General features: G+C 40.8%; 1 protein-coding gene across 1 annotated transcript in view; it reads right to left on the bottom strand.

Annotated features, from left to right (window-relative positions):
- Positions 1-23712, bottom strand: part of mRpL53 (mitochondrial ribosomal protein L53) — a 60949-nt gene that overhangs the window by 11979 nt on the left and 25258 nt on the right. Inside the window, exon 2 of the mRNA XM_090385193.1 lies at positions 18466-18578. Within this exon, the coding sequence (XP_090241319.1) occupies positions 18466-18578 (113 nt within the window). The remainder of the gene's footprint in view (positions 1-18465; positions 18579-23712) is intronic.

Genomic DNA, 23712 nt, shown 5'->3' with positions numbered 1-23712 from the left:
AACAAAATTCTGCAAAATGTGCTGGACTACCAAACAACAACTGCTCCATGTTAAGGATTTGTCAAGGATCTGGATGTGACTCGTCAATACGTATACACCTCTGCATCTATATACACCTGGGCATCTGCAGCCCCTACCAACATCAAGCGCATGTACTCCTCCAAATACTGGCTCCTTTGTTGGATTACACATAAACATCATAGTCCACCCCAGCAAAGAACAATTGCATTAAAATTTACCCAACTTCCAAATCTTGTAATGGAAAGACGCCTTGTCCTAACTGCCAAAATGACTACCGGAATAATCTGAGCCAAACATATGGGAATTCTGCAGTTGGAGAATCTCTCAACCCACACTGAGGCCAGTTCCCACACTTATAGCCAACTCCAATAGACTAGCCCTTAGGGATAATTTTCTTCTTAGGCAGGTGCCCAATCACAGTCCAGCAATCAATGGCAACTTCTACAAATTTGCCAAGAATCGGAAATACAGAGCTATATCCTTGAGGGCCTACCCTCAACTAGGCAAACTGTACAGTAATGTGGGCAGTATAATAAAGTCAAAAAATATATCTTTATGAATATAATGTAAATAATTTAACTGAAACTTCTGTTGTTGGCTCTGGGGGATGAACACAAATCTTCATGTGGGCCACATTTCCCAAGGCCTTTGCCCACCACCCAATGCAAAGCCCCTGGCTTTGTTGCTGATGCGAAGGATACATTGTATACATCCTTTTGTCTACAATAAAGATTATAATAATAATAATTTATGAAAATCAAAAACAATAGTGGTCCTAATACTGATCCTTCGGGAACCCCACTTTTACATCAACCCAATCTGAGCTGCTTAGAGGGAATAGATGTGAAGCAAATAATTACAGAGAACATATACGAGAGTACAACTCTGCATTGGCATTTACATCAATGGGTGCAGATATTAAATCACTGCCTGGAAATGGTCCATACTGTTTTAGAATATATGGCCAGATTTACCATTTGGTCTCGCCGCTATATCCAAAATGAGGCAAATAAGCCAGGATATGGACAACTTGATATTTTTGATTCTGTTGAAGCAACACAACAAAATGGCTTGAAAAACAATGGTTTGATTGTTTTTCAAGATGCTGTGACAAGTTAACCCATTTTCTGAGTCATATAAACAAATGCATCAGATATCCCAGGCCAATCCAGCAATGAATGTGCACATGGTATTTATAGAAGACCCAGACTTAGATAAGAGATGATATAATGCACCTATGTCCAAAATGGGTTGCTGCAATATTTGTTGGAGAAGACTGAACCACCTGCAAATAGAGACATATGCTATATCCCACAGGTAACTGCTGTAGAATTATATCATAAAACTTGTAGAACTGCTTGACAACACTCTCAAGCTGGATCTTTTTGGTACTGCGATAGCCTTTATCTACGTGATAGAGTTCCAGAAACGTGGACTACTACATGCGCACATACTCCTCACTCTGTCTACAGATTCTAAAATATGCACAAAGGATGACATTGACAGTTGTAAGTGCAGGGCTACCATGCTTAAAAACAAATCCAAAGTTGTTTGAATTCGTCACAAAGTGCATGCTACATGGTCCCTGCAGCACACTCAATGCACGATCTCCGTGCACGAAAGGTGTATGCAATAAGGGATTTTCGAAAGAGTTCATAGATACAACAGAAGAGAATGTTAATGGCTATCCGATATATATAAGAGAAGAGAAGGACCTGCTGTTAAAGCAGGACGTGGACAATAGATGGATTGTACCTTATAATCCATGGCTGTTGAAGAAATTCTATGCCCACATTAATGTGAAAGTGTGTGCCTCTGTGAAGAGTGTAAAGTACCTCTATAAATACATTTATAAAAAGGTCATGATGCAGCATCTGTACAATTATAGAAGGAAGGTACCAATGGTAGTTTGGTCTCTGATGAAATTCAAACTTATTTAGATGGACAGTACATTAATGCACCTGAAGCATTGTGTTTGATTGAGTTTCCGACGTCAGAGAAGTCGCACTCCATTATAAGATTGGCAGTGCACCTACCTGATCAACAGCAAGTGATCTTCCAAGAGGACTTGGAGTGGGAAATGTCTACAGACTACGCTTGAGGCATGGTTTGAATTAAACAGAACAGATGTGCAAGAAATGCTATTAAATTACACAGAGATACCAAAGTACCTATGTATTTGAGGAAAAAAAAAAAAAAAATTCAGGGAAATGGAAACATAGGCAAATAGGTGGAGATGGTGTCATTGGACTAATGCCTGTTGTAAGCGTTCGAGATAGCAAGCACTACTATCTACGCATGATTCTTACAAGAGTTGCAAGTTTTGAGCATTTGTGAACAGTCAATGGGCAACTGTGAAACATTTCAGCAAGCTTGCAGAGAACATGGACTTTTTAAAGGAGACAGGATATGGCATGACACACTTTCCGTGGCAATCAAGGCATACACACCAAGTTATATATGCTTACTGTTTGCAATGATATGTGGATTTGGAGAACCACAAGAACCTTAACTATGGGAAAGACAAGCAGGGCATAAGTGAACATTTCATAAGATGTTATTCTGAAGAAACTGGCCCTCTATGTTTTTGCAGAAATAAACAAAATGTTGAAAAATTATGGTCTGAGCCTTCGAAAAGTGCATCTACCAGCTGATGAAATGATGACAGCACTTCTGCATTTACAATAATTTGACATTTTGAATAAGTCAAAGTGATTGCAAATACAGAAAAATTAAACAATGCAACTTCAAATGAAAGTTATACTACTAGGCAGACACTTCAAGCAAGTCCTACTAGTGATACTACGAGGCTCAAGATCTCTAATGGTTGCCAGTTGTATAAAGAAACATAGGCCATGGACCCAATTCCGTGTACTGAAACTTACACGTAATATGCAAACAACAGCAAGCAAGAAGGAATTTTTGGACTGTCTATTAGAAGTAGGTGATGGAAGAAGTGGTGCAACTATAATTTGCTTACAGCCTGTTTTTCATAAAATTGTATAAAGAAACATCAGCCATGGACCCAATTCCATGTTTTTTTTTTTTTTTTTTGTTTGTTTTTTTTATGTAAACCCCAAACACGAGAGGTATTAGAACCTATAGTACTTAGTACCATGCTTGGGTTGGAGGTTGAGAAGACGAAAGAAGATATTTGTTGACATTGGACTTGAACTTCTGTAGACTGTAATTTTCATAGGAAATATGTATGAAGGAAGGTTGTTCCAGAAAACGGCAGTATTTTTTTTTTTTTTTTTTTGGTAGTTGTTGGCGCATCGGCTTCTGTGGCCATAATGCACCTCCCAAGGTTTTTTGCAGTACTTTAATCCAAGCCCCCAGGCGGGGTTCGAGTCCACGACCTTAGGGTTGCCAGGCAGGCACTTTACCGACCCGGCTAGCCCAGTCGGCAACAGTGCCCATGGAAGTATCTGTAGAAGAGGCATGCAGCAGAAACAGTACGTCTATGAGACAGCGAGTGGAGAGAGACTGTTCGAGATGAACCATTAATTAACCTAACTGCCCTCTTCTGAATGGAATCAAGCAGCCTGAGAGAGGTTTTGGGAGCACCATCCCAGATGTGGGAACAATATTCCATGGTAGGACAGATTTGCGATTTATACAGAGTGAGCAGCTGTTTGGAAGAAAAGTAATGCCGAGAGTGAAAGAGAAAACCAAGTTTTTTTTAAATGCAGAGGAAGCAATATTTGTAATGTGCTTGTGCCAAGAGAGATTATGGATAGGATTTCCAGTCAATGGAAAAAGGTCATTAATATACAAGAGGAAAAGAGTGGGAGAAAGAATTGAACCTTGGGGAACACCGGCATTAGCGGAGAAGTTAGAAGATAGAGAGCTATCTACCATAACCCTCAGTGAGCGATCAGAGAGAAAACTGGATAACCAATTACTAAAAACAGTTGGCAAACCAGAGGTTTGGCATAAAGGTCTTCTAAACTTGTTTAACTCTGCCATGGATGGTCCCAAGCCCGGCTGCGAAAGGAGGAGGGTGGTCATCCTGCTGAAATGACCAGAACCGGGAAACAGGGGAAACTAGGCAAGAAACCGCATGAAATTCGGAACAAGCTCTTACAACAATGTTACCGCATCCGGGGTAGCCGATGCGCCAGCACTGGGGACCCAGGGTACTGGTGTGAAGTGGATCACTGGCCACAGCAATAAGCTTACTATGCCGAAAAGGACAATTAACATTGGCGAATGGAATGTTCGAACTGGGCACCACATTGGACAAAAGGAAATCATTGCCCAAGAACTACTTAGGTGCAAGATATCAATCGCGGCATTATCCGAATTAAGACTCACCGGGTCTGGAACGATGATCATCCAACCACCAGCACCTAATGAAGCGGTTATGCTATTCTACTCTGGTGGTGAGAAACGAGAAGCAGGAGTGGGCTTTATGGTCGATGCTCAGGCCACCAGTAGTGTGATCGCTTTCCAACCAATATCGGACCGCCTGGCAGTCCTTTCTGTCAAGGGCACCATCAAGACCCATATTATCTCCGCCTATGCGCCAACTGAGACTAGCCTGGACCCGACCAAGAATGACTTCTACAACCAGCTCCAACATACGCTGGATTCAATTCCGCAGACAGAAGTGATCATCCTCGCAGGGGACTTTAATGCCCATATTGGCGTGGACAGATCTGGTTGGGAAACAACAATGGGCAAGTTTGGCATTGGGAAGATCAATGACAACTGCTTACGTTTGTTGTCCTTTGCCGCATCTAACAACCTGATCATTGGAAACAGCCATTTCCAGCACCCTCAAAAACATCAACTTACATGGCGAAATCCATCTGGCAAGGACTCAGCAATCCTGGACTACATTTTGATCAATGCCAGATTTCGCTCATCACTCATGGACGTTCGTGCCATGAGGGGACCTGATTGCGGATCTGATCACTACCTCATCCGGGCTAAGGTGCAGCTCAAATTATGGCATGCAAAAAGATCATCTCGGTCAGCCAAGCTGGACTGGAGGCAGCTAATGAATGCTGCCAACAAACAGGCATATCAGATCGCCCTATCCAACTGCTTCGAGATGCTGGCTGTGCCCGAGGATATAAATGAAGAAAAGCAGATCTCTGATGCCATCCTGGAATGTGCCAAGCCCCTATGTCCACCTGCCCGACGTCGAACGCAACCATGGATATCAGACGAGTGCCTCGACCTCGTGGACAAACGGAAACAGGCAAAGTTGGTCGACTTTGAACGGTACCGGCAGCTAAACCGAGAAGTCCGACAAAGAATGACAGCAGAAAGAGAAGCATACTGGAACCAAGTGGCAGACGATCTTGAAGTGGCGGCATCCAAAAACGAGTACCGCACTCTCTACCGCACCCTCAGATGTCTGAGTGGAAAGACCAAATTGACTAGTGACAACATCAAGAATGCTGATGGGACCTTCGTGCGATCACCATCTGAACGCCTGCAACGGTGGAGTGAATTCTTCAAAGCTTTGTATAATCACGACCCACCTCAGGGACCGCCAGCAACAGCACTCTCGATCGACCCCCCTGAGGTCTCCATGGTCGATGTTGAGCCTACAGTAGAAGAAGTGAAAGCAGCCATACAATCCCTGAAGAATGGCAGGGCACCAGGAGTGGACCAAGTCACCACAGAAGCGATCAAAGCCGGGGGAGATGTACTGCTTCGCCGACTACACTCACTCCTCAAAACCATCTGGTGCACTGAACAAATTCCGTTAACATGGAGGTAAGCCATTATCGTACCGATCCACAAGAAAGGTGATAACCGGGACTGCAAGAACTACCGTGGCATCAGCCTCCTTTCCATCATCGGAAAGGTCTTTATGAAGATCATCCAGTCAAGACTGCAAAAACATCGCGAGCAAACCAGTCGAGAAGAACAGGCAGGATTTAGACCCGGGCGAGGATGCTGTGATCAAATCTTTGCCATTCGTCAGCTGATGGAGGAGAGGATCCGGTGTGGACAGCGAACCGTCATTGTTTTCATTGACTAAGTCTGCTTTCGACTGTGTCCACCGGCCTGCCTTATGGAAACTACTAGAGGTTGAACATGTACCTCGAAAAGTCATCACACTCCTCCAAACTGCATACAAAGGTTTAACCAGCCAGGTGCGCATCCAGAACGATTTATCTGAGGAATTTACCATCCAAACTGGAGTCCACCAAGGGGATGTAGCCTCCCCATTGCTTTTCAACATCGTGGTCGACGCCATTATGAGGCAAGCATTCAGAAACAGACAGGGCATACAATATGACAAGGATCACTATGTGACTGACCTGATGTTTGCTGATGATAGTGCTATCCTTGCCGGTAACGACGCTGAAGCCACGGACATCCTCTACGACATTGCCCGCATTGCCCGGCCATACGGTTTGAAGATCAATGCTGGTAAGACAAAGGCCCTGACAACAGATGGGTCGCAAGCCACCATCTATCTCGAAGGCGTCCAGATCGAGCAAGTGCAGGACTTGAAATACCTTGGGTCGCTGGTCCAGGAGAAGAAAGTTGCATCCACCAATGGAAATCCACAGCAGAATTGTACAGGCGGCCACTGCGTTCGCCTCGCTCAAATGGTGTCTGTGGAAGACCAACATTTCCACAAAGACTAAAATCCGACTCTTCCGGGCTTTGATCCTGCCCATTCTTCTTTACGGATCGGAAACATGGATTTGCCTCAAGTTAGATTTGAACAAACTTGAGGTATTCCAAATGCGATGCCTGCGGCAGATCTTGGGCATCTCTCTTCGCGACCGCATCACTAATGATACCATTCGCGCCAGATGCCAACAGCAACCAACCATTGCCGACCAAATCCAGAAGCGAAGGCTCAGATGGTTTGGCCACGTATGTAGAATGGGCATGAACAGAATACCATCCACACTCCTTTGGAGACAACGACCCACCCAATGGAGCATCCAACGGACCGCGCCTAGGAAAACGTGGGCCAAGCAAGTGGAAGATGACTTGAAGAGCCGACGTCTCGACCTTAACCAGGCCAGGACTGAAGCCATGGATCGTAAGGTATGGAAGAACATCACAGAGCAAGTCCGAAACCCTGCGGCACCTACAGCAGCATACTGGTTGCGTGGCCAACCGCCTCCCCCAGCTGCCAGCTAAGGACCAAAGAAGAAGAAGAAGAAACTTGTTTAGAAGACCTTTATGCCAAACACAATCGAAAGCCTTTGAGACGTTAAGAGCAACTACTTGTGTTTCACCGAACCTTTCCATTGAACTTGTCCATAAATGGGTAACATAAGCAAGAACATCAGTACACTGTGACGATAGTGGATCGACACTGACAGAATACATACTGGCAATCATTGATCAGACAGAAGGTTTCTAGGTAGTTTAAAATTTGGCAATTAATTGATTTCTCCATTACTTTAGAAAGAGTAATGGAGAAATGCAATGGGACGATAACTGGATGGGAGGGATTTGTTACCCTTTTTAGGAACTGGCTGGATATGAGCAAATTTCCAAGCAGAAGGAAAAACACCTTTGGAATAAGAATGTGAAAAAAAGATGGCAAAGAATAGTAGTAAGTTAAGGGGCACAGGTTTTGAGAACTACTATTGTGACCTGGAGCTTTCTTAGCATCAAGATTTGTCAAAATCCTTCTGACATCCTTTTGACGGAAGACCACAGGAGGCATTGAATGGAGCGTTTGGGAATGGAGTCCCTCAGGGTTCAGTATTGGGGCCTTTATTGTTTTCTGTATTTATAAATGATATTGATGATGGTATATCAGGCTTAATGTCCAAGTTTGCAGACGATACGAAGGTTGGCAGGGTTGTCAAGGACACTACTGACACTATGCTGCTGCAACAGGATTTGGAAAGGTTGAGCAGATGGGCTTCGAGGTGGCAAATGAAGTTTAACATTGACAAATGTAAAGTACTACATATGGGAAACAGCAACCCCAGAGCAATGTATCAACTCTGTGGTACTACACTGACAGTGGTAGAGAATGAAAGGGACCTGGGGGTGGTGGTGCAGGCAGATATGAAGTTCTCTGAGCAGTGCAGACGAGCTGCAAGAGTAGCTCATGGTGTATTGTCAATGATATATAGGAATTTTTCTAGCAGGGATAAGGAGGTGATTATTCCCTTGTATAAGGCAATGGTCAGGCCACACCTAGAGTACTGTATACAGGCCTGGAGGCCTCATTTCAGGAAGGATGTAGAGCTGCTGGAACGAGTACAGAGAAGGGCAACTAGATTGGTGAATGGGACAAAGGGGTTCTCTTACGAAGAAAGGCTTAAGTTTTGCAAATTACAGTGTCTGGAAACTAGGTACCAGCGGGGTGATCTGATAGAGGTGTACAAAGCCTTGAATGGTTTGAGCATGCTCAATGCTGATGGGATTCTTCCTCTAGCTCAGAAAAATCACCTGAGAGGGCATAAATTCAAATTGAGGAAAGACAGATGTAGGATAGATGTGCGGAAATTTGCCTTTAGCCAGCGGGTGGTTGGTGGGTGGAACAGACTTCCATCCCTTGTCGTGGAAGTTGATAGCCTAAATAAGTTTAAGGCTCAGCTGGACAGGTATTTCGAACGAACAGAGGGGTGAAGTGGAAGTGGATATTTTTATTTATTTATGTTACTTTTTTTTTTTTTTTTTTTTTTGGCTGATGCTGCATAAGCTTGCTTTCTTGCATCAAATGCCTCTACTAATGCTAATGCTAATGGTGGGATGTGCTTTACCAAGATCATTAATACACGAGTTGGAAGAAAAATGGGATGCTAGAAGGTCAGCTTTATCCTTGGCTGAAGTGACAACAGAACCATCTGGTTTGGACAGAGGTGGGAGCAGAGATGGGCAAAAGTTGCAGCCAATAGCTTTGGAAAGAGTCCAAAATGCTCGGCTACGATTAGGACAAGGAGCAAGTTTTCTACTCTTAACCTCTTCAAAATCTAATTTGGACTGATTAATAACTGCTTTACAATTGTTGCAAGCTTTGATGAAGGCAGAAAATGAAACTGAAGAATTAGAAACAAGCCAATTAGATTATGATCATTCTTCTCTTGAACAGCCTTAGCACATTTATTGGAAAATGAAGGTTTAGATAAAGGACAAGATTTTAAAGTGGAGTATGGTACAAAGGATTCCATTCCTGCAAGGATAATTTCATTGACACGATCTGAGCAAATTCATCAGAAGTTTTAAAACAGTAATCCGACCAAGGAAAAGAAATCTTGCAGGTCATCCCATTTTGCATTCTTGTAATGCCAAACAACAAGAGGTTGGGAATAGCCATGAGATAAAGGTTCTGAAACTTACACGTAATATGCAAACAATAGGAAGCAAGAAGGAATTTTCAGACAATTAGAAGTAGGTGATGGAAGAAGTGGTGCAACTATAAGTTTGCTTACAGCCTGTTTTTCAAACACTCAAGACACTCTAGAAAAACTATGGTGGTATTAACTTCAACTGTTACAGCTCAGCAACTCAATGGCAGAGCAATACTAAGTGTTACTAATGAGGATTCTTTGGAACTGAACAACAAAGTTTTAGACTATACCGGGAAATGATTGTTTACAAAAGTGTCAATATTGTAACATCTAGCAAAGTCAGCATCTGGCATACCCTGAAGAATTTCTCAACGGCTTAATACCAACAGGAATGCCTCCTCATGAGCTAAAAACTGAAAGTAGGTACTGTAATCATACTACAACAGAATCTTATGCCATTAAGGGGACTCTGCAATGAAACAAGATTGATAATTATGCATCTACAAAGACACATACTAGAGGCTCATATAATAGATGGATTGAACTTAGATGCTGTTCTCATACTGCGAATACCTCTTATTCCATCAACAAATATGCCTTTCAAATTCAAAAGAAGACAGTTTTCCATACGTTTAGCAATTTTGATGACCATCAACAAGTCGCAGGGACAGACTTTGAAAGAATATGCTTATTCCTTCCAAAAACTGCATTCATTCAGGGGAAACTATATGTTGGTCTCTCAAGAGATCAATGGATTCATTACGTGTTGTATCTGAGAACGAAATTTTTAATTGTGTTTATAATGAAATTTATGAATGAATAAATAAAGTGTGTTGATATTTAATTAATAACCTTTAAGATATGATGCTGATGGCATATGTTAGTATATACAACACACACAAATAAACTGTGATTATGTAAAAAAAAAAAGTAAAATATCAACTAACATAGGCATCTCCATTCGCATAACCAGCTACATGTTGCCCATTACATAATATACGTGAGAAAAATTGTGACACAATCACCCTACCTTCTGGCATGAATTATACTGAGAATCCAGATATGTTTTGTTTACCTCTGAAACATCATCATCAGCCATTTTCAATCCACTGCACGATGAAGGCTTCTCCAGCAACTTTCCAGTTCCTTCTGTTTTGTGCAATGGCCATCCATTTACTACCCACAAACTCATGAATTTCATCTATCCATCTCCGCCGTTGTCTTCCAGGTTTTCTTCTATCTCCTCTTGGGTACCATTCTGTTATTTTCTTAGTCCATCTGTCTTCATGAGTTTGCTGCCTAATCCATGTGTTTCTCTTCTTATCTAACAGTCTGATTCCCAATATAATTCTTTCCATTCTTCGCTAGGTAGTTCTCAGCTTCTCTTCCATTCTTTTGGCGAGTGCCCAAGATTCACTTAAATAAGTCATGGTGGGGAGTATACATTGGTTCATTAATTTATGTTTCAGATAAACTGGGATATTGCTCTTCAGTATGTGACATTTCCTGAATGCTATCCATCCAAAATTTATCCTTCTCTTGACTTCCAGCCATTTATCATTATTACAGCTAATAACTTGTCCCAGATAAGAATATGACTCCACCTTTTCAATTACTGCTCCTTCAATCATTATGTCCCTTTCTGTGGCACACTTGTTCATCATTACTTTTGTTTTAGACATATTCATCTTTAGTCCAAAATCCTTACTAACTCTGTACTAACTGATTAAGATTTTTCTCCGATTCTTTGTGGTCATAAGAATTGGGATCCAATTAATTCTTATGATCACAATGTCATTGCAAATCTTAAATTGTTTAGGTACTCTCCATTCACATCAACTGCTTTCTGCAACCAGTGTAATTTTCTGAAAGCTTCCTCAAGGGCAGCAGTAAACAGCTTGGAAGATATTGTCTCCTTGTCCAACTCCTTTCTCGATTTTAAATTTGCTGCTGTCTTTGTCTGGTCTAATAAAAGGAGGTAGCGTTCTCATATACAGTGGATTCCGGTTATTTGGGCCACTGGTTAATCGGGGCAGCCGTTTATTTGGGGCAAATCTTAAAAAATAAAAACCAATCGAGAAAATAGCTAGGGTTTACTTTGCTTAATTCGGACAAAATGCCGTTTAATCGGGGCAGGAGACCTCAGCACTGGAGGTTAACACTACGATTGTCTCCGACCATACCACGTAGTTCGGTTGGATTTCTGGAGGTCACAACCATAAAACAATTAGCAGTCACTCGTTTATTGGGCTTTTCTGTTAGTGCAATCTATCATAAACGGACAGTAAACTCGATCTTATTGAATTTGCAGTAATATCAACAGCTGGAATTCTGTGGGTTATGGTAAAATGTGTTTACACTTCCATGGAATCTTCAATCATATAAAAAAAATAATTTTCAGAATCTTCTCTTCATTCCTATTTTTAAAGCTTCGTAATTTGTTACTATCTTCTCACTTGCACGTGTTGTGTTACTTGCAATTTGTGTGTGCCGTGTTCTTGATTGCTTATCTTTTTACTGTTTTAAATTTTAACCCCCACCCACAAATGTCAGTGAACAGAAATGTCAACTATTTAGTATGTACATATAACAGTACGTATTAATTATTCCGATTATCACGTATATTCTTCCGATTTTCACGTATCATTTAATTTTTTAATTGGTAAGTAATAAAGAGTAAATTTGTGCTTAATATATCTTTACTTTTATAGCCTGTGGATAATATTCTTCCTATTTTTGCTAATTGGAATCGCTGTTTAATAGAATTATAATTCAGTTCACAAATGTGATCACAATGACCGGCACTTACTACACATCATATAATGAACGGTACTTTACTGTGGCGAGTTCGTCGTAACGTGATTTGATTGTACAGCGAACTAATTGTAAGGGGGGGGTTAAATTGTATTTTTGTGAAACTCCGAAGTTTCACATTAAACTATTTATGTGAAACTTCGGATAATTGGGGCAGCCGCTTAATCGGGCCAATATGCACTAGTCCCAAATAACTGGAATCTACTGTATTTTCTTCAAAATCATAATATATGGGGTATCTATGCCTTGTCTTCCCAGAGCCAGAAATATTGCCTTATGCTGTATGGAGTCAGATGCCTTTTCATAATCCACAAATGCCAACATAATTGTGATTTATATTCATTTGCTTTCTCCATTAGCTGTGATATTATGTGAAGGTGATCCATAGTATAGAATTCTGTCCTAAAGCTAGCTTGCTCTTTTGGTTGATTCTCATCAAGTATTCTTTCTAATCTGTTAGTAATGACCCTTGTGAATAACTTGTAGATGTGGGATAACAAGCTAATTGGTCTATAATTTCCAATTTATCTCCTTTCTTATGCAGCAAAACTATGATTGCATTATTCCACTGCTTAGGTGTCACACCTTTTCTGCATTTTGTGAAGAGCTTTGCCAGTTTTTGTGTTATGTCTCTTCCTCCCAATTTTAACAACTCTACTGTAACTTCATCTTCCCCTGGGGCTTTGATTCTTCAACATCTGTTCTACCTCATCAGGAAGAATATCGGTATTAGCATTAGCATTAGTAGAGGCATTTGATGCAAGAAAGCAAGCTTATGCAGCATCAGCCAAAAAAAAAAAAAAAAAAAAAAAAAGTAACATAAATAAATAAAAATAACCACTTCCACTTCACCCCTCTGTTCGTTCGAAATACCTGTCCAGCTGAGCCTTAAACTTATTTAGGCTATCAACTTCCACGACAAGGGATGGAAGTCTGTTCCACCCACCAACCACCCGCTGGCTAAAGGCAAATTTCCGCACATCTATCCTACATCTGTCTTTCCTCAATTTGAATTTATGCCCTCTCAGGTGATTTTTCTGAGCTAGAGGAAGAATCCCATCAGCATTGAGCATGCTCAAACCATTCAAGGCTTTGTACACCTCTATCAGATCACCCCGCTGGTGCCTAGTTTCCAGACACTGTAATTTGCAAAACTTAAGCCTTTCTTGGTAAGAGAACCCCTTTGTCCCATTCACCAATCTAGTTGCCCTTCTCTGTACTCGTTCCAGCAGCTCTACATCCTTCCTGAAATGAGGCCTCCAGGCCTGTATACAGTACTCTAGGTGTGGCCTGACCATTGCCTTATACAAGGGAATAATCACCTCCTTATCCCTGCTAGAAAAATTCCTATATATCATTGACAATACACCATGAGCTACTCTTGCAGCTCGTCTGCACTGCTCAGAGAACTTCATGTCTGCCTGCACCACCACCCCCAGGTCCCTTTCATTCTCTACCACTGTCAGTGTAGTACCACAGAGTTGATACGTTGCTCTGGGGTTGCTGTTTCCCATATGTAGTACTTTACATTTGTCAATGTTAAACTTCATTTGCCACCTCGAAGCCCATCTGCTCAACCTTTCCAAATCCTGTTGCAGCAGCATAGTGTCAGTAGTGTCCTTGACAACCCTGCCAACCTTCGTATCGTCTGCAAACTTGGACATTAAGCCTGATATACCATCATCAATATCATTTATAAATACAGAAAACAATAAAGGCCCCAATACTGAACCCTGAGGGACTCCACTAATAACATTAGTCCACGACGAGCAGTGTCCATTGATTACCACTCTCTGTCTTCTCCCCCTCAACCACCCCTTTATCCATAGCAGCAATTTGCCTCCAATGCCACACTGCTCCAATTTGTGCAGCAGTCTTCCATGTGCAACAGTATCAAAAGCCTTTCTAAGATCCAAGTATATAATATCAAAGTTATTCCCTGCATCCAGTTCTTTTGTGACTGCATCATAGTATCCAATCAAATTGGTCAGGCAAGACTTCCCCTTAACAAAACCATGCTGTGTCCTAGCTATAACTGAAGTCTTGTCTAGATGATCCTGCAGTGCTTCTTTCACCAGTGCCTCCATTAATTTTCCGGGAACAGAAGTTAAACTCACAGGTCTATAATTACTTGTGTCAGCCTTTGATCCCCCTTTGTGAATTGGGGTCACATTTGCACATCTCCAGTCAATGGGTACCTCCCCTGAGTCCAAGGAAGCTCTCATAATTATGGCTAAGGGTTTGCTTACCTCCTTTGCTGCCTCCTTTAATATAACTGGATAGATCCCATCCACCCCAGGTGCCTTTCTTGTGTTTATCTTCAACAATTTCTCCTCCACTTTGCTCTCAGTTATTACAAGATTCTCTAGCTTACTGCTAGAGTTGAATACACTTCTGGCATTCCCCTCGCTGAATAACTCCTCATGTGTGAATGTCGATGCAAAATATTCATTTAGTTTGTTAGCTACCCGAGCAGGGTCATCAACAGTTGACCCATCGATCTCAAGTGGACCAATCTGATTCATCCCCTTCCTTCTAGAGTTTACATAAGTAAAGAACTCTTTGCTGTTTTTCTTCGCATCCCTTGCCAAGGATCTCTCGTAATCTGCCTTCGCCTGCCTAACCTCCTTTGTAACTTGGTTACAGATCAACTTGTATCTATCATAGGCGTCCGTGTCACGTGTTAATTTGTATGTATCCCATGCATTTTTCTTCTCTGCCATATGCCTCATTAGTTCATCTGACAACCATTTAGGCCTAAACCTTGAACAATATTTCTTAGTTGGTATGTAAAGCCTAGTAGCTTCCACGATAAGTTCTTTGAATGCTTCCCATTTTGAATTTGCTGTTGGCAATATCATCAGTTGATCCCACTGTATAGAATTTAAATACTGTCTCAGTCCATTGTAGTCGCCTTTACGAAAGCAATACCCCTTCCCTTTACCCCTAATGGTAGTTACCTCTTTGAGTAACTCCCACTTCAGCACACTGTGATCACTGCCACCAAGTGGTTCATTTATCTGCAGATTCTTAATGCATGAAGAATCACTACTGATAATCAAATCAAGAGTATTACTCCCTCTAGTTGCCTCCCGAACATGCTGATGTAGAAAACAATCATCCAATAAATCCACAAAAGCCTTGCTACTGTGTGAGTGACCAGCCCCCAAATTCCAGTCAATATCTGGGAAATTAAAATCCCCCATTATAAGACTAATGTAACGTATGTCGTATGTGTTGCTAATTTGCGATCCATCTTCCTCACTCCTGGCATCATTCCCTCGCTCCTTGTACAATTCTCTATAGTAGTCTTCTGCTATTTGAATTATGCCTTCTCTGCTATTTATAAGTACACCATCGCTATTCTTCAGTTTCAGTATCATTTGTCTTTCTGTATTACTGCTCATGGCTGCTGATTTAAGTCCTTTATTTTCCCTTAATGCTTGTTCTACTTTTCTTGTGTTAAATCTTCTTATGTCCTCTCTGAGCCTCTTTCTAATGGCTTTGCATAACTCAGTATACTCAAATTTTGTCCTTGTCAATGTTTATCTTGCTCTTCCTTCGGTTCATCATAACAAGTGATTCTTGACTAATTTTTGATTCTTTTTCCCTATAAGTTTCTTGGGCTTTATCACTTTCAGAAAGTTGTAGTATTCCTCATTGATATCTTGGTCCTGAGCAGTCTACAGAAACTCAAACTTGTTCTTAAGTTACAGTACATACTGCTCTTTCTCCTCTTCTGTTATCTCAAAGACCTTCATATTATTTACTAGAATCAGTTTTTTTCCTTTCCTTTATCTATATCAAGTGTGCATCTTACCATTCTGTGATCACTTCCAACATTTATCTTATTCAGGACAGTAACATCATTCACGATATATCTTCTGTTAGTGAGGAAGAAGTTGATTTCATCGTCACTAACAGAAATGAGGTGACCTGTGAAACAACACTATCTTAAATCTATAAAAAGGTAAGATACCGAAAACAAAGTATTGTGGCATTCAACTAGCATGACCTCGCACAGATTGTTCATTTACCTACCAGATACTGGACAATCCTAACCATACAGCCCTTGATCTTTTTCTCGCAAACAACCCGTCTAAATACACGGTCAATGTTAATGGTCCTTTAGGCACCTCAGATCACAACTTGGTGATTGTCTCTTCTCCAATGGAGCCTTTATCTCATGGCTATTCCCAACCTCATGTTGTTTGGCATTACAAGAATGAAAAATGGAATGACTTGTGAGATTTCTTTTCTTCCTTTCCTTGATCGGATTACTGTTTCAAAACTCCTGATGTCAACATTTGCTCAGATCATTTCAGTTAAATTATTCTTTTAGGACTGGAATCCTTTATTCCACACTCCACCTTAAAATCTCTTCCTTTATCTAAAACTTGGTATTCCAATAAATGTGCTAAGGCTGTCCAAGAAAAGAATGTTGCATATCGGAAGTGGCTTGTTTCCAAATCTTCAGTTTCCTTTTCTGCCTACGCAGAGCTCGTAACAATTGTAAAGCAGTTATTAATCAGTCCAAACTAGATTTTGAACAGGCTAAGAGTAGAAAACTTGCTTCTTGCCCTTCTAAGCATTCTGGTCTCTTGCCAAAGCTATTGGCCACAACTTTTGCACATCTCTGCTTCCACCTCTGTCAAAACCAGATGGTTCTATTGTCACTTCAGCCAAGGATAAAGCTGATCTAATAAGCATCCCATTTTCCTCCAACTTGTATTAATGACCTTGGTAAAACACTTCCCACCATTCCCAGCACGCTCCAATGCCTCCTGTCATGTGGATATCCGAAGGATTTTGCCGAATTTTGATGCTAAGAAAGCTCCAGGTCCTGATGGTATTTCTCCACTTGTTCTCAAACCTGAACTTACTCCTGTTCTTTGCCACCTTTTTTTCACTTTCCTATTCCAAAGGAGTTTTTCCTTGTGCTTGTAAATTTGCTCATATCCAGCCAGTTCCAAAAAAGGGTGACAAATCCCTCCCATCCAATTACTTCTAAAGTAATGGAGAAATCAATTAACTGCCAACTCTTAAACTATCTAGAAACCTTCCATCTGATCAACGATCGCCAGTGTGGATTCTGCTAATGTCGATCCACAGCTTATGTTACCCATTTATATACAAATTCAATGGAAAACTTGAGTGAAACACAAGCAGTTATGAATAAATAAATAAAGAAACTATCTTGACATCTCAAAGGCTTTCGATCACATTTGACATAAAAGCCTTCTAAACAAGCTTCCATCTTACGGTCTGCCAACTGATTTTTGTAATTGGTTACCCAGTTTTTTCTCTGACCACTCGCTGAGGGTGATGGTCGATGGCTCTCTGTCTTCCAACTTCTCCACTAATGCTGGTGTCCCCCAAGGTTCAGTTCTTTCCCCCACTCTTTTCCTCTTGTATATTAATGACCTTCTTCCATTGACTGGAAATCCTACCATAGTTTTGCTGATGATAGCACATTGCATTCCACTTTCCAGTTTGAAAAACCTCGGTCTGCTCAATCAGCTTCAACTTCTCGAATATCTGCTCCCAATTCCTTAAATGCCGTTCTTCAGGTAATTTCTCCAGTGGGTCAAAGACAACTTAGTTGATTTCAATCCTTCTAAATCTCAGTCCTCTCTTATATCTTGCAAAAAAAAGGATTCTTCTGCTCCTATGCTTATCTTTGGTGATACTGATTTCTGGGCAAGATGATAGCTCTTTTGGGGATTACTCTGACTTCTAATCTCTCCTGTCACAAGCACATGACAAATATTGCTTCCTCTGCATCTAAAAAACTTGGTTTTCTTTCACTCTCGGCGTTACTTTTCTTCCAAACAGCTGTTCACTTTGTACAAATCGCAAATGTGCCCTACCATGGAATATTGTTCCCACATATGAGGCGGTCCCCCAAAACCTCTCTCAGGATTCTAGATTCCATTCAGAGAGGGATTAAGTTAGGTTAATTAATGACTCATCTCTAACAGAGTCTCTCTACTGTCTTTTATACGTACTGTTTCTGCTGCATGCCTCTTCTACAGATATTTCCATGGGTACTGTTCTTCTGAATTGGCTTCTATAATTCCCGCTCTCTCTTTCAAAACAGTCCGAACACGTGCCGCCACCAGTGGCACGTGTTTACATTCATTTACTGTCCAACTTCAAACTCACAGAACCAGCTTTTCATCTTCCTCGTTTATTCATTCAACTGCCATTTTCTGGAACAACCTTCCTTCATACGTATTTCCTGAAAATTACAGTCTACAGAAGTTCAAGTCTAAGGTCAATAAATACCTTCTTTTGTCTTCTCAACCTCTAACCCATGTATGGTACTAAGTGCTATAGGTTCTAATACCTTTCATGTTTGGGGTTTTCATAAAAAAAAAAAAAAACTTACCTAAATGTACATTTAAAAGCGGCTCTGACCGATCATTCACTATTTCAGTTTTTAAAGAACATCTAGAATTAGTAGATCTTACTCTTGGACTAGATAAGTGAAACAGGAAACACCTGCACAGGCAGAAACAAATAAAAGAATTTTTTTTTAGCATTATATTCTCACAGAGATCATGACAATAATAAAAGAGTAGTTAATTATAATGACAAAGCAATTTAATAAGATTACAGAAGGTAATTTCTAAATACACTAAATTTTTTTGGATTACTTGGTGAATTAAATCAGTTTGATATAGACCTTACAGCAGTGAGTGATGTTTTTTGTAAGGAACATTATATTAGTATCCAATGAATGTCAGATAAAGGCAAATAAAAACCTTTTAAATAAAAACAAACAAATTTGCATTAGTTTATTATATTTGTATTGTTAGTATATGCATTACATATAAATATGCCCCAACAACCAATAAAAAAAATTGTTTATCAGCAATGCTTCTGAAAGGCCACAATTAACTGTCATCAAGCAGCCATGATTGGGGAATTCATACAGATGTTACTTAACATCCTACATCAAAACTGCAGGACAACAATTGGAATCAATTAGTTGTCTTGCAGTTGTTGCATAAGATACTAATGTAACATCTGTATATGAATTCCCCAACAGCTTGGGGAATTCATATACAGATGACAGTTTGCTGTACTAGATACAGAAATCTAGTACAGCAAATAATATCTAGTACAGTAATAAAATAATTGTTTATGTTACCATAAACAATTATTTTATTTGTTAATTATTTTATGTTACCATAAACAATTATATCAAGTCCCGTACCCGATTGCTCTGCAATCGGGTACGGGACTTGATACTGCCAAGGGGGATGTCTTTGTGTGTGCGCGATGCAAGGAGTGTAACGATATCAGGCAACAACTCGGCGTTCTTTTGGGCCTATATGAGAGCTTGAAGGACAGGGTGGATGCCCTCGAAGAAACTAAATTGAGGGGCCCATCAAGCTCTCAGCTGCCCACATCAACGCCAGAGCTTGCACTTGGGCATCGCGTGACACAGAGACAACCCCCAAGGAAGAATGCGCTGGTCCCGAAGGAACTAGTAGTTGTTGGTGACTCTATTGTCAGGGAAACGGGGAACATGCTTTGTAAAAAAGATAGGTGGAACAGGACCAGGGTATGTCTGCCAGGGGCAAAGGTTGATGACGTTGTAGAGCGAATATCATCTTTAAAGGGCACAAAAGGTGATATAGTTGTACACGTTGGCACTAATAATATTAAGAGTAGGAGACCGGCAGAATTACTTAACAAGTACAGGTCACTGTTGAACAAAAGCTGAGAATTAGGGTTGAATTTGAAAGTGTCTGCAATTCTGCCCAGACACGATAGGAGGGAGTATATGATGAGAGCCTTGTCGATCAATTCGGCCCTGGAAAGATTGTGCAAGGCTCAAGGGGTAGAATTTTTTTCAGCCTGGACTGTACTTGTTAACAGGAGAGATTGCTTCTACAGGGATGGGATACACTTAAATAGAAAGGGTGCAAGAATATTTGCTGATGCTATCGAGGCAGTGTTAGGTGGGTCGGAAAACTGCTAGCTTGGGGGGAGACAAAGACCAATAGATTGACAGTAGCCACTGGCAGAGGTGAAAGAGATTCTTGCACTGCTTCTATTAGAATGAGCAGAAGCCTGAAAAACAAGATGCATGGTATTTCAGAGACTGCTGGGAGCCATTGTGGTACAAGTAAACACATGGGTTGTGTTAGGGTAGCTAAGAATAGAAACAGGTGCAGGTATACTTGCGTGTACACCAATGCTAGGAGTTTAGTAAATAAATTTGATGAATTTGAGGTATTGCTCAAAACATCGAAGGCAGATATTGTTGGGATATCAGAGACGTGGTGTCACACAGATATAAGGGATGCGGAACTGCAATTTGGGGAGTACAACGTCTACAGAAAGGATAGACAGGATAGGAAGGGGGGGAGGTGTTATGCTATTAGTTAAGAAACACATAAAAACCAAGGAAGTGAAGCCAGTCGACATCGCTGGACAGTGCAGTGTGGAGTCAGTTTGGTGTGACATAAGCATTGGGAGATCAAAATTGAGAGTAGGAGTGTGCTATAGGCCTAATGACTCTGATGAGTATAATAAGGAACTGTACAGGGAAATAGAGTGGGCCAGTAAATCAGAGTGTCTTATAATGGGAGATTTTAATTTCCCAGATATTGACTGGAATTTGGGGGCTGGATACTCACACACTAGCAGGGCTTTTGTGGATTTATTGGATGATTGTTTTCTACATCAGCATGTTCGGGAGGCAACTAGAGGGAGTAATACTCTTCATTTGATTATCAGCAGTGATTCTTCATGCATTAAGAATCTGCAGATAAACGAACCACTAGGTGGCAGTGATCACAGTGTGCTGAAGTGGGATTTACTCAAAGAGGTAACTACCATTAGGGGTAAAGGGAAGGGTTATTGCTTCCGTAAAGGCGACTACGATGGACTGAGACAGTATTTAAATTCTATACAGTGGGACCAACTGATGATGTTACCAACAGCAAATTCAAAATGGGAAGCATTCAAAGAACTTATCTTGGAAGCTACTAGGCTTTACATACCAACTAAGAAATATTGTTCAAGGTTTAGGCCAAAATGGATGTCAGATGAACTAATGAGGCATATGGCAGAGAAGAAAAATGCATGGGATACTTACAAATTAACACATGACACAGAAGCCTATGATAGATACAAGTTGATATGCAACCAAGTTACAAAGGAGGTTAGGCAGGCGAAGGCAGATTACGAGAAATCCTTGGCAAGGGATGCAAAGAAAAACAGCAAAGAGTTCTTTACTTATGTAAACTCTAGAAGGAAAGGGATGAATCAGATTGGTCCACTTGATATTGATGGGTCAAGTGTTGATGATCCTGCTCAGGTGGCTAACAAACTAAATGAATATTTTGCATCGACATTCACACATGAGGAGTTATTCAGCGAGGGGAATGCCAGAGGTGTATTCAACTCTAGCAGTAAGTTACAGAATCTTGAAATAACTGGGAGTAAAGTGGAGGAGAAACTGTTGAAGATAAACACAAGAAAGGCACCCGGGGTGGATGGGATCTATCCAGTTATATTAAAGGAGGCAGCAAAGGAAGTAAGCAAACCCTTAGCCATAATTATGAGAACTTCCTTGAACTCAGGGGAGGTACCCATAGACTGGAAATGTGCAAATGTGACCCCAATTCACAAAGGAGGATCAAAGGCTGACACAAGTAATTATAGACCTGTGAGCTTGACTTCTGTTCCAGGAAAATTAATGGAGGCACTGGTTAAAGACGCACTGCAGGATCATTTAGACAAGACTTCAGTTATAGCTCAGACACAGCATGGTTTTGTTAAGGGGAAGTCTTGCCTGACCAACTTGATTGGATACTATGATGCAGTCACAAAAGAACTGGATGCAGGGAATAACTTTGATATTATATACTTGGATCTTAGAAAAGCTTTTGATACTGTTGCACATGGAAGACTGCTACACAAATTGGAGCAGTGTGACATTGGAGGCAAATTGCTGCTATGGATAAAGGGGTGGTTGAGGGGGAGAAGACAGAGAGTGGTAATCAATGGACACTGCTCATCGTGGACTGATGTTATTAGTGGAGTCCCTCAGGGCTCAGTGTTGGGTCCATTATTGTTTTCTGTATTTATAAATGATATTGATGATGGTATATCGGGATTAATGTCCAAGTTTGCAGACGATACAAAGGTTGGCAGGGTTGTCAAGGACACTACTGACACTATGCTTCTGCAACAGGATCTGGAAAGGTTGAGCAGATAGGCTGAGAGGTGGCAAATGAAGTTTAACATTGACAAATGTAAAGTACTACACATGGTAAACAGCAACCCCAGAGCAACGTATCAACTCTATGGTACAACACTGACAGTGGTAGAGAATGAAAGGGACTTGGGGGTGGTTGTGCAGGCAGATATGAAGTTCTCTGAGCAGTGCAGACGGGCTGCAAGAGTAGCTCATGGAGTATTGTCAATGATATACAGGAATTTTTCCAGCAAGGATAAGGAGGTGATTATTCCATTGTATAAGGCGATGGTCAGGCCACACCTAGAGTACTGTATACAGGTCTGGAGGCCTCATTTCAAGAAGGATGTAGAGCTGCTGGAACGAGTACAGAGAAGGGCAACAAGATTAGTGAATGGAACAAAGGGGTGCTCTTACGAAGAAAGGCTTAAGTTTTGCAAATTACAGTGTCTGGAGACTAGGCACCAGCGAGGTGATCTGATAGAGGTGTATAAAGCCTTGAATGGTTTAAGCATGCTCAATGCTGATGGGATTCTTCCTCTAGCTCAGAATCATCACCTGAGAGGGCATAAATTCAAATTGAGGAAAGACAGATGTAGGATAGACGTGCGGAAATTTGCCTTTAGCCAGCGGGTGGTTGGTTGGTGGAACAGACTTCCATCCCTTGTGGTGGAGGTTGATAGCCTAAATAAGTTTAAGGCTCAGCTGGACAGGTATTTTGAACGAACAGAGGGGTGAAGTGGAAGTGGTTTTTTTTTTTTTTTTTTTTTTTTGGCTGATGCTGCATAAGCTTGCTTTCTTGCATCAAATGCCTCTACTAATGCTAATGAACAATTATTTTATTTATTTTTTGGCTTATGCAGCAAAAGCCTAGGGATTTCTTGAAATATACAGCTAATACTAGTACTCCATAACAAAATGAACAGAATAAATTCAATGAAAATTATTTTTAACATGCCTGAAAAGTATTTGTCCTCATCTTCAACAAACCTTAGAGAGTGATATGTTATACATTAGTTTTTGATTAAAAAAAAACCGCTTCATTATCTGTATTAATTTGAAAATAATTTCACAAAAAAATGCACACATCTGGTGCTTTCCATTAAGAGAGGAAAGAGGTAGAGAGATTTATGCATGGAAGTCTCGACCACTCATTCAAATATAGTTCAATCTACTTATCTATTATTGCTATAAAGCATAGTCTGCATAGCAGAGAGCAAGAGTTACTATGAAAAGGAAACTTGCAGAAGAGATAGAAAAGTGAATGCTGATAACGTTAGCATTAGTAGAGACATGATGGAAGAAAGCAGGCTTATGCAGCATCAGCCAAAAAATAAAATTCTCCCATTTCACCTCTGTTTGTTCCAAATACCTGTCCAGCCCAGCCTTAAATTTATTTAGGCTATCAACTTCCACAAC

This window comes from Mastigoproctus giganteus, chromosome 11 (assembly GCF_048544385.1).
Source record: "Mastigoproctus giganteus isolate SK-2022 chromosome 11, ASM4854438v1, whole genome shotgun sequence".
NCBI lineage: Eukaryota > Metazoa > Arthropoda > Arachnida > Uropygi > Thelyphonidae > Mastigoproctus > Mastigoproctus giganteus.
The sequence above is the reverse complement of the archived record's forward strand: the minus strand, read 5'-3'. Positions and strand labels throughout refer to the sequence as shown.